We start from the raw sequence: 12,231 nt of genomic DNA, 5'->3' as shown, positions 1-12,231 counted from the left end.
GCCACCTCACCCCTCAGCCACCCCTGCAGGTCCACTGAGCGCCACTGCAGAACATGCATGCAAGACCTTTTGAGGGAAAACGTCCATTCTGAACAGGAATATAGGCCCAGATCAACAGCCCAATGAACTGGGGCTATTCGGACCCCCAGCTCCTTCCAAAATCACCAATAATGCAGAAATCAGAGCTACCACGATTCTTGAGAGCAACTCCTTTCTCTTGTAAAGAAACTCTACTGCACGACTTTGGCGACTTGTTGAAAGATTAGTTAAATTCCCCTTAAAAACACCAACACACCGGGCCTCATTCTCCACCTTCCGCACCACCTGATAAGAGTTCTTTAACATGTCCGAACAGAAAGTCTAGGTCGTACTCAGGATGCTCGTATAATGGTAGATTTCTCCTAGGGAATGGTTGGAGAAGGAGGCCCATTGCTCCCAGAAGGAAAAAAAAAATTAAATAATAATAAATCTTTTCAGGTCACAAGGTGTGTGTAGGGTTGTTCAGTAGGTTGAATTTATTCAAGTCGTGGTTAAAAACAGACCAACGGCAGAACAGGTGGAGCTCGTTCTGGGTTCTTGAACAGGAATGACCGTGATGAGAGGTGGGGACACTCAGAAGAGAATCGCTCGCGCACACCGTTTAAATATATACCATCTCTCCATTAGAACCAGTAGGGTGCTACTAGTTTGGGCCCCACGAATAAGGCAGAAGAGTCCAGCCAAATAATAATAATAATAATAATAATAATTATTATATAATAATACATTATGTTACAGGTTTTAACAACTTCAGCTTTTCTCCATTTTTCTCTTTTGATTGAAGGTGAAGGTTGTTAAAAAAAGAAATGAAAAGAAAAGGAGGGAGAAAGAAACGGGTGGGTCGCTTAGATAACTTTCTTCAGTTCGTCGTACAGGACTAGCACGAAGGCTCCGCCCATGCCTCGGAGAACGTTGGACCAGGCGCCCTTGAAGAAGGCCTTGCCGCCCTCATCCCGCGCAATCTTCCTCCAGCAGTCAATGGTGCCGGTGTACATGATGTCGGCTGTAAACACAACAGCAGGACGTTAGTAAGTCATTGCGGTGTAGCAGCGGCTCACCTGGATACTTTTCTGCACCAAATATTGATTAAACATTTGATAGAATTTTAATTTGTACATTTATTTAAATTTGGACGCCTCATTTTCAGCACCGCTGGGGGGATTTCAGTACTCCGGCCGAACCCTAATAAACCCGTTAAACTTACAGATACAAAGATACAATCTGAATTTGACATGGTTGAATCTTCGGACCTCCCCAACTGTCCATTTATGATTTATAAAATATTCAAAATCATGTTTTGAATAAACTGATTGATGCCAATTCAATTCAGTAACATACAGCTACTGATTTAGCCTAGAGACCTTCAGCTGCACCTGTACACACCTAAAGGGTTGTATTATGTAGGATTTTGTAGTGAGGTACAATGCAAGGCAGCCGGTCAGGATATAGCTCATTAACCTAGACTAGTATTAAAAGGAACAGTTGGGGGAAAATAAATAAATAAATAAATGCTGACGCAAAAAGCTTGCATCTTAAACAGCAACTTTACAGGAGAGGGGTAGAGAGCTTTTCTATTGGTCCATGCATCATGCTAACATGGATACTGCCAGATTCACATGATTGAGAAATGTAAAAATGAGGATAAGGTTTTTGCATGGCGGCAACACAAATCTGGTTTGCTTCCAAGGTTCCGAGATGCTGGAAGCTAGTCTGAAAATCTGCTAATCTGACTGGACGAGCAAGTTCATGGGTTTTAGATCTGCAGGCGGTCTACAGCAGAGTAAACTAGTTTTTGCTAATTAAGGGAGTGTTTGCAAAGTTTTACCTCCTTTGCGGCCAGACTGCATCATCATACGACGTCTGACTGTGTCGAAGGGGTAGGATGTGAGACCAGCAACAGCGGTCACAGTCTGAGCGATCATCCAGCTCACAACGATGTGGGTGTTCTTGGGGTCAGGCAGCATGCCTGTGAAAATTACAGAGACGTTAATGAGACAACTGGTCAAAAGACTGATGTGCATTAGAGGGCATGAACAATATATATAAAATATATATTTTTTTATAAATGTATATATATATATATATATATATATATATATATATATATATATATATATATATATATATATATATATATATATATAAAATAAACCATTGACCCATCTTTACACCTAGAGGTGGGCAATATACAGAAATATTTAATGGTATTGTGATCAATTTTGGAAGGGACACACACAATATACTCAATCTGAGCATACTGTGGATAATGGCATTGCTTAAAGAACACTGATCAACTGGCCAGTTCATTACCAGGTGTAATTAGCCCTGTTTAATTGGAGAAAATTCAGTGTACCAAAGATGGGATGGTATTTGAACAGGGGTTTAAGAACCTGATGTTCACTGATGTTGGTGTCCATCAATATTGCAATAAATGTCATGTAGCCTGACAATGTCTTTAAATAGGGTTTTAATAATAATAAAGATAATAAAAATAAATATAATCAACTTTACTATATATCCCAACCCTACTCACACATCTGAAACAGTTAATGCATGTTAACACTTCTATATTTTTTTAATTTATGAAATTAAAGTGAAGTAAATTAAATTATACTTTGAATAAAATGTATAGTATATTAAAAAAATAAAAATGTTTAATCAGCAGAAATCATAACAGTGCCCTTTGAAAAAGTGTTCATGTAGAGTCTACATGAAGAATTTCATAAATTTAATAAAGTAATTTCTTTAAAAGTACAGATAATCACATCTCTATCATTCATTTAAGGTGTAACGCTCACTTCCAGCTCAGACCGGAGGACCCAGCCCCTTTATACACGTCAGCAGGACTGAGCTAGGACTGACCTCAGTAAAGCCAAGGTGAAATAATTAGCTTCCCAAGTCCAAGCCACTTCCTTCACCTCACCTGCAGTGATCCCCACCCACCTAAGACCCTACAGACTTCCTACAGGAGCAGGGTAATAGGATCAGCAGGAAGGATAAAAAGTCGCCGAAGCGCGGCCCCCGACGAACCCGCGCTGAACTCACCTTTAGCGGTGTCGTAGATGCCAAAGTAGGCCGCTCTGTAGATGATGATGCCCTGCACGGACACGTTGAAGCCCTGGTAGAGTCCCTTCAGACCATCCGACCTGAAAATCTTCACCAAGCAGTTCCCGAGACCGGTGAACTCTCTCTCCTGGCCGGCTTTGCCCACATCAGCGGCCAGACGGGTTCTGGCGAAGTCGAGGGGGTAGACGAAGCAGAGGGAGGTGGCTCCGGCAGCACCGCCAGACGCCAAGTTACCGGCGAAGTACCTCCAGAACTGCGTGTGCTTGTCGACGCCGTCCAGGAACACCTTCTTGTACTTGTCCTTGAAGGCGAAGTTGAGGGCCTGGGTGGGGAAGTACCTGATCACGTTGGCCAGGTTACCTCTCCAGAAGGACAGGAAGCCCTGCTCCTTGGGGATGCGGACCACGCAGTCCATGATGCCTTTGTACTGCTTGTCGACTGTGATCTGCTTGCTGGCATGCTGGACCTGCGGGACGTCAAACGAGATGAAATTCGATCTTATAGAATTTATCGATATTCGGAGATAGCTGATTGTTTATATATCAATACAATACAATACTTAGGCGATTCTGGATACAACAGTTATACAGGTATAGCTACTGGAGTAGTAGTCTGGGGCCGCTGTATTAGCTTGTAGCCAATACGATTAGACAGCGACGCTAAAGCCCAACTTTTACTTCATATATTCTACTTTTCTCTTGTTTTTTCCCACTCTGTACGTGATCCTACTGAACCAATGTTTATATTTAGAGCCACTGCATTGTGATTCACTTCGATTTGGTCCAATTTGCTTCATTATTGATTATGTATTGACCTCTATAAACAACCCAGGACTCCCTTATACCAGTGCATCCCTAAAATCAATCAACGATTAAGAAAACCGAAATTAACCTTAAACTTAACCACATTTTAAGGTCACCCAACCTCAGGCTTGGCTATATGGCCATATATGATATTTTGCCAATCATGATATTCAGCTGTAGCTCAACAGAGAGATCAGAAGGTGGTCTTGTAGAAAGACAACAGCGATCATTTTGGTATATGGATCCTCCACCATTCAAAGCCAAGTGTCTTATATACATTTATAAATATTTATATATAAAAGGGGACAAGTTCTGTGTCCCGGATAAGCTCAGAAAAGCCAAAATGATGATAATTCTGCGTCCACCTCTACTTCTTGTGACCTTGTGGACCTACCAGTACCTCTCTCCAACGACCCACAGCCCCACTTCACCTTGCTCCTCACCCTCTACAGCTAGCCTTATCCAGGCCCGGCCTAGCAGAGGTGTCCCCTTGTCGCGACCTTGGCTGCAAACCACCTTTAAACGAGGTATAATCTACCTTAAGAGCCTGTCTCAGCTTCCCACGGCCAGCGAAGCGCGCTTCTCCTGCAGGGGACAAGATGTACAACCTTTGCATACCAAGATGGGAGCTGCATTACATAACCCACCCAGCTCCTTCCCCTCCCCAGTCATCTACTCCCAGTGAGAAAACCGTGCGCACACCGGTCACCCACAGCCAAACTGGGTCGACATCTGCATATACTGGGAGTCTGGGGTGTTTAGAGGGGGCATCTGATCACCAGGCCAGTGGACAGAGCCCCAATGTCACCTCAATGACTAGCTTAGCCACACAGGGCTAACGCTGGAGGGCATGGTTAAGCTCCAGCAGGTCACTCCACTGAAAACTAGCTAAAATAGAATATAAAGGGGGGTAAAAATGAGAACACCTGATTTAGGGAGGTTTTAGCTGCTATTTTAGGCAGTTCTAGGGTTTCTGTATTGATCTCCATTCATACAGTAATTAATTTAAGCTACATTATATTAAATTCTGCAGCCTTTTGCAGTCAAAATAATAAAATTGTGCACTTCAGCTCTGTATACTGCATATTTACATATTTACTGTATAAATAGTTTGATAAGTAATATATATAAATAAATAAAAATATAATGAACCTCTATAAATGTTAAAAGTTGACGTAAGAATCGTGTCAAGCGATTATAACTATATAATATTATTAAATACGTGCTCTTATTGTTGTTAATAATAATAATGATGATGATGACACTAACGCTGTGGAAGCACCGGGCTCAGCCCGCAGGCAGACCCCAGCCAGACTGCCCTTCCCACCGCGGCAGACCCGGCGGATGCTCGCCGCTCGGTTACCTGAAGGAGCAGCTTCACTCTCTCGATGGGAGCAACAGCTGTCTTGGAGATTGCGGCGGCGATTCCTCCGGCCAAGAAGTCCTTGGCGAACGAGATGGCGGTCTCACTCATGGTGCGGCGGCTGCTTAGTTCTGCTCCCCCGATGCTGATGTTCGCGAGTCCGGCCTGCGCTGCGCTGCCCCTCCGCTAGCTGCTGTTCGGCCGCTCGGTCGAAATGGCCGATTTTATAGACGCTCAGGACGGTGCAGGCGCGCAGCTCGCGAGACACAACGGGATCTCAGCGTGCCTATTGTGATTGGTCCGTCTGTTCTTTAGAGGCTGAAATGTCTTATTGTGATTGGTCCGTCTGTTCTTTAGAGGCTGGAATGTCTTATTGTGATTGGTCCGTCTGTTCTTTAGAGGCTGGAATGTCTTATTGTGATTGGTCCGTCTGTTCTTTAGAGGCTGGAATGTCTTATTGTGATTGGTCCGTCTGTTCTTTAGAGGCTGAAATGTCTTATTGTGATTGGTCCGTCTGTTCTTTAGAGGCTGGAATGCCTATTGTGATTGGTCCGTCTGTTCTTTAGAGGCTGGAATGCCTATTGTGATTGGTCCGTCTGTTCTTTAGAGGCTGGAATGTCTTATTGTGATTGGTCCGTCTGTTCTTTAGAGGCTGGAATGCCTTATTGTGATTGGTCCGTCTGTTCTTTAGAGGCTGGAATGTTTCATTGTGATTGGTCCGTCTGTTCTTTAGAGGCTGGAATGCCTTATTGTGATTGGTCCGTCTGTTCTGTAGAGGCTGGAATGTCTTATTGTGATTGGTCCGTCTGTTCTTTAGAGGCTGGAATGTTTCATTGTGATTGGTCCGTCTGTTCTTTAGAGGCTGGAATGTCTTATTGTGATTGGTCCGTCTGTTCTTTAGAGGCTGGAATGCCTATTGTGATTGGTCCGTCTGTTCTTTAGAGGCTGGAATGTCTTATTGTGATTGGTCCGTCTGTTCTTTAGAGGCTGGAATGCCTTATTGTGATTGGTCCGTTTTTTCTTTAGAGGCTGGAATGCCTATTGTGATTGGTCCGTCTGTTCTTTAGAGGCTGGAATGTCTTATTGTGATTGGTCCGTCTGTTCTTTAGAGGCTGGAATGCCTTATTGTGATTGGTCCGTTTTTTCTTTAGAGGCTGGAATGCCTTATTGTGATTGGTCCGTCTGTTCTTTAGAGGCTGGAATGTCTTATTGTGATTGGTCCGTCTGTTCTTTAGAGGCTGGAATGCCTATTGTGATTGGTCCGTCTGTTCTTTAGAGGCTGGAATGTCTTATTGTGATTGGTCCGTCTGTTCTTTAGAGGCTGGAATGCCTTATTGTGATTGGTCCGTTTTTTCTTTAGAGGCTGGAATGCCTTATTGTGATTGGTCCGTCTGTTCTTTAGAGGCTGGAATGTCTTATTGTGATTGGTCCGTCTGTTCTTTAGAGGCTGGAATGCCTATTGTGATTGGTCCGTCTGTTCTTTAGAAGCTGGAATGTCTTATTGTGATTGGTCCGTCTGTTCTTTAGAGGCTGGAATGCCTATTGTGATTGGTCCGTCTGTTCTTTAGAGGCTGGAATGTCTTATTGTGATTGGTCCGTCTGTTCTTTAGAGGCTGGAATGTCTTATTGTGATTGGTCCGTCTGTTCTTTAGAGGCTGGAATGTCTTATTGTGATTGGTCCGTCTGTTCTTTAGAGGCTGGAATGTCTTATTGTGATTGGTCCGTCTGTTCTTTAGAGGCTGGAATGCCTTATTGTGATTGGTCCGTCTGTTCTTTAGAGGCTGGAATGCCTTATTGTGATTGGTCCGTCTGTTCTTTAGAGGCTGGAATGCCTTATTGTGATTGGTCCGTCTGTTCTGTAGAGGCTGGAATATCTTATTGTGATTGGTCCGTCTGTTCTTTAGAGGCTGGAATGTCTTATTGTGATTGGTCCGTCTGTTCTTTAGAGGCTGGAATGTCTTATTGTGATTGGTCCGTCTGTTCTTTAAAGGCTGGAATGTCTTATTGTGATTGGTCTTTAGAGATAGAAAATGCCTTACTGTGATTGGTCCGTCTGTTCTTTAGAGATAGGAAATGCCTTATTGTGATTGGTCCGTCTGTTCTTTAGAAGTAGGAAATGCCTTATTGTGATTGGTCCGTCTGTTCTTTAGAAGTACGAAATGCCTTATTGTGATTGGTCCGTCTGTTCTTTAGAAGTAGGAAATGTCTTATTGTGATTGGTCCGTCTGTTCTTTAGAGGCTGGAATGTCTTATTGTGATTGGTCCGTCTGTTCTGTAGAGGCTGGAATGTCTTATTGTGATTGGTCTTTAGAGATAGAAAATGCCTTACTGTGATTGGTCCGTCTGTTCTTTAGAGATAGGAAATGCCTTATTGTGATTGGTCCGTCTGTTCTTTAGAAGTAGGAAATGCCTTATTGTGATTGGTCCGTCTGTTCTTTAGAAGTACGAAATGCCTTATTGTGATTGGTCCGTCTGTTCTTTAGAAGTAGGAAATGCCTTATTGTGATTGGTCCGTCTGTTCTTTAGAAGTAGGAAATGCCTTATTGTGATTGGCCCGTCTGTTATTTAAGCGCTGTGATTGGTTCAACTGTTTTTCATCTGCTCAAATGCCTTATTGTGATTGGTCCATCTGTTCTTTAGAAGAGCTAAAATAACGTATTGTCATTGGCCCGTCTGTTCTTTAAAAGCTGTGATTGGCTCAACTGTTTTCAGCTGCTCAAATGCCTTATTGCGATTGGTCCGTCTGTTCTTTAGAAGTAGGAAATGCCTTATTGTGATTGGCCGGTCTGTTCTTTAGAAGAGCTAAAATAACGTATTGTCATTGGCCCGTCTGTTTTTTAGAAGCTGGAATGTCTAACTGTGATTGGCCAGTCTGCTCTTTCAGAGATTTCATTGGTTCATCTCTTCTTTATCTGCTCTAATGTCTTTATTGTGATAGGCAGGTCAGGTTCTTTAAGAGCTGTAATTGGCTCAACTGTTTTCAGCTGCTCAAATGCCTTATTGCGATTGGTCCGTCTGTTCTTTAGAAGTAGGAAATGCCTTATTGTGATTGGCCGGTCTGTTATTTAGAAGAGCTAAAATAACATATTGTCATTGGCCCATCTGTTCTTTAGAAGCTGGAATGCCTTATTGGCCGGTCTGTTCTTTAAGAGCTGTGATTGGCTCAACTGTTCTTCAGCTGCTCAAATGTCTTTATGTGATTGGCCTGTCTGTTCTTTAGACGCTGGACTGTCTTATTAAGATGGGAACCCTTTCTCAGCTGCAGATGATCAGAACATGGTTGGAGAGGATTCTTCTGGAGGAGTCTCAGTATCTTATTTAAACCTCAGACGTTTCGTCTGGTCTGATCTTGATGGTTGAAGTGAGTGAGGGGTGAAGAAGATCACCATGGCCAGACCAATGTTCATTTAATAATCATATATATGTATATTATAATAATGTTATACATAATTATCCCCATCCTGACAGGTCTGCCTCCCCGTCAGACGCAGGAATTGTCAGAGTTCTATTAATACACTGGCCCGCCCCCTGATTCACAGAACACTGTGCTACAGGGAGTGAACAGAGTGTACATGACGGACCCAAAATAGTGAGTTATTACATTGCTGGAGTTTCAGTACAGGACAATTAGTTTACTATGTGCGTTACTGGGAAGTGCATACACTCAACAAAGCCACCTCTCAGCTCAGCAGAGCAAACACTTCCTAGAAAATTATCAATGGAATGGGAAATATGATAAAACACGAGGGTATCGGACCTGGTTTTGAATGGGCAACTTCTCATTAGGGCCTCTTCCAGTAAAACTAAGCATCAATACAAACAACAGCAACCTACAAAGTGTATGTTTTAATGCAACTGTTAGCAGCTTTATCTCTGGATTATGAAGTTTTATATACATAAGCATATTCATGTACATAAATGAAATGTTAAATTGGCCAAAAAAGCCAGTTTTAACACCTAATCTATCATTAAATTCAGTGTTTTGGTCACAAAACACTGCAGATCTCTAACAAAACTGCAGAAAATAGCAATTTAATTGTGAAAAAAGTTATAAAAGTAATGTTAGATATTCAGAAATACCAAAATTCTTAATTTTAGAGCAATTGGAGCAAGTTCTGACCTTTTTTCCTTCATTAAACTAAACCAACCTAATGACCTCGGCTTGTCAGAACGGAATATCAGATATCCTGGGCCTATTCCCATCAAAATAAAAGTAACTTTTATTAGTTTTATTATTTTATTATATATATTTTATTAGCTACTTCAGTAAGGTCAATATTTCTCTGCTTCAGAGACCTCCAATTACACGCCTCCCAGGCCGAGGTTTACCTTAAGCTGTACTTGTACTAGAGTCTAGCCTCTTTAGGACTCATATCTTAGGTCAGATATGAACGCGAGAGCCGAACAGAATAGAGAGTAGATCACTGTGTGAAAAGTTAAAGACCACATCCGTCACATGACTGGATAATCCATGACCCGTGTTCATTCAGTGTCCTGCCAGGCCGAGTATATATTTATATATATAGTCCTGAAGAAGCAGCTGAGTGGACATTCTCAGCTGACGCTGAGGCGTAAAGTCAGCCAAGAATAGAGTTCAGTACAAGGGCTTTTGTCAGGTGTCCTCTGAACAGCCATGGCTGAGGCCTGTGGTCACTGCAAAACTGACCGAAAGCCTCCATTGAAGCCTGGGAACAGCAGTAAAACCAGTCATCGACTCTGTATTTTGTACAATTTATACTGTATGTCCAAAAGTTTGTGGACACCCCTTCTAATGAATGCATTCAGCTACTTTAAGTTGCAACAGTTGCTGATACAGGTGTAGGGCAAATGCACACACACACACACAGCTTGTCTAGTCCCTGTACAGAAGAAGTACTGCCAATAGAATAGGACTCTCTGGAGCAGATCAACATCATGAACCTATTGGCACTATGCTGCCTAATAATGCCAGGTGTGGGCTAGAGGGGTATTTATAAAAACCCCCAGCATTGAGGAGCAGTGGAAGAGCTGTGTTCTCTGGAATGATGGTGGTGATGGAGCTCCATCCAGTACTTTTAGGATGAGTTGGGGATGATGAGGTGGGGTGGTGGTGATCATTCATCCAACATCCAGACCTCACTAACGCTCTTGTTGCTGGATGCAATCAAATCCTCACAGCAATGCTCCTCCAAAATCTAGAGTCTTCTTCCCTGGACATGTAGAAACAGTTGCTCCAACAAAAGCAGCATCAACTCTTCTTAATACCCCTGATTTCAGAAGAAAGGCTAAATGAGCAGGTGTCCAAATACTTTTTTTTTTAGATAGTGTATCTGTGACTGTAAATAGTTAACTGAGTAAAACATGACTTACTTTCCAAAAGGCTTCTTGTCTTTTGGAATCTTGAGAGATGGTTGCTAGGGTTTCTCAGTTTGTCCCTGTGCTGTTGATATAGATAGTTGCTATACCAGGTAGCTGCTAGGTTGCTAGGTTGCTAAGTGGTTGAGACAGTATCTCAGGTGGTTGTGATGGTGTTGCAAGATGGTTGCTGCGGTATTTAAGGTGGTTACTATGTGGCTGGGAATATTGAATATACTTCTGTAAGGTTCTGTGAGGTTCTGTGAGGTTCTGTAAGGTTCTGTGAGGTTCTAAGCTCGTCTTGCTGCTCTGCTCTTTTGAGGTCTATCCACAGATGTTCGACAATGTTTAGGACAAGGCCATGGAAAACCTTCAGCTTGGTCTTTCTGAGGTGCATTGTGGGGTTTAAGGTGTGTTCAGGATCGATAATCTGCTGTAGAAACTCCTCCCCTTTGAGCTATGCGTCCAGAATTTGCTGGTATTGAACTAAATCTATTCTTCCCTCTAGCTGCTGCTCTCTCTGCCACTGGCTGCAACACAAACCCAGAGCATGATGGATCCACCCTCGTGCTTAACAGTTGGAGAGGTGTTCTTTTCATGAAAGCATCTGATCAGTTCGATGTCGTCTTCATCAGTCCACAGGGCCTGTTCTCAGAATGGTTTAGGGCTTGTTTAGATTTAGTTGTTTTGAAAACGTTTGATGGAGGGAAAGGTCTCTGTTACGACCCTGGGTGTTGGCACTCTGCCTGACCTGCGGGGGCAGTGTAGGTACGGGCAGTTAAGATCAGAAGAACAGCTCATATTAGTGCAGGAGTCGCTGCACAGTAGAACAGTGCACCACCGCTCCAGAGCCTGCTCAATCTTCCTGAAAGTCCAAAACAACATCTTCCTGAAAGGTTTGTCATGAGACATCCTGTCCCCTCTGATGTCCTCTTACAGAAGGACCATTTAGGACCCAATACATTAGCCAGCCGATGTAGCTAGCATGCTACTGATTACCCAGCTGAGCTGGTCCACCCACCTTGGCTGTATTAGCTATCATGCTACTAGTTAACCAGTCAGGCTGATGTCCCTTGGACTGTATTATTAGCTAGCATGCTACTGGTTAACCAGCTGAGTTGCCCCCACCCCCTTCACTGTGAGTTTTATATAGTGGTTGTTTATTTTTTATTGCTTTATTATTTTATTTGGATCCAGATTATCTGCTGATCTTGCACAAGGTTAGCTCGATAGCGAATAGCGAGTGCATGATAGCTAGATTTACCTGTTGGGATCAGCTTTATATGCCAGCATAGCAACGACAATATTATATCGTTGAAGTTAATATGAGCTATTATGTGAATCACATTTAATAAATAAAGTTAATTAGCGACGCTTTATCCAGATAAAAAATTCTCAGTGATGATCAGTAAATATCTCAACACCAGACCTCAGCTTGACCTCCACCCTTCTACCATTTCTTAATAACATCAAACGGCATCAAACGGCTTCCTGCTATCTTCTCCTAGTCTCCTCAGACTCCGATTTTTCAGTGCTTTCAGGCTCTAATGTTTAGCAGCAGAACGTCATTCTTTAACTTTATGCCTTATGGAGATCAGTTCTCCAAAGATCTCCAAATTTCCAATT

At 42.7% G+C, this 12,231-nt stretch overlaps 1 protein-coding gene across 1 annotated transcript; it reads right to left on the bottom strand.

Moving 5' to 3' along the window:
• Positions 1-492: 492 nt before the first annotated feature.
• Positions 493-5,497, bottom strand: LOC140569253 (ADP/ATP translocase 3). Its single transcript, XM_072692529.1, has 4 exons — positions 5,272-5,497; positions 3,085-3,571; positions 1,865-2,005; positions 493-1,042 (listed from the first exon to the last, which is right to left on the bottom strand). Exons 1-4 carry the CDS (start codon positions 5,380-5,382, stop codon positions 885-887), a joined length of 897 nt encoding a protein of 298 aa, XP_072548630.1. The 5' UTR covers positions 5,383-5,497; the 3' UTR covers positions 493-884.
• Between the last annotated feature and the right edge of the window lie 6,734 nt (positions 5,498-12,231).

This window comes from Salminus brasiliensis, chromosome 1 (genome assembly GCF_030463535.1).
Source record: "Salminus brasiliensis chromosome 1, fSalBra1.hap2, whole genome shotgun sequence".
Taxonomy (NCBI): domain Eukaryota; kingdom Metazoa; phylum Chordata; class Actinopteri; order Characiformes; family Bryconidae; genus Salminus; species Salminus brasiliensis.
The sequence above is the reverse complement of the archived record's forward strand: the minus strand, read 5'-3'. Positions and strand labels throughout refer to the sequence as shown.

Excerpts from the sequence above, each read along its gene's own strand:
- LOC140569253 (XM_072692529.1), bottom strand. The coding sequence starts at position 5,382 with ATGAGTGAGACCGCCATCTCGTTCGCCAAGGACTTCTTGGCCGGAGGA. Across the intron at positions 3,572-5,271 it reads GAGTGAAGCTGCTCCTTCAG|GTCCAGCATGCCAGCAAGCA; the intron begins GTAACCGAGCGG and ends GACGTCCCGCAG. Across the intron at positions 1,043-1,864 it reads GCAGTCTGGCCGCAAAGGAG|CCGACATCATGTACACCGGC; the intron begins GTAAAACTTTGC and ends TTGTGTTTACAG.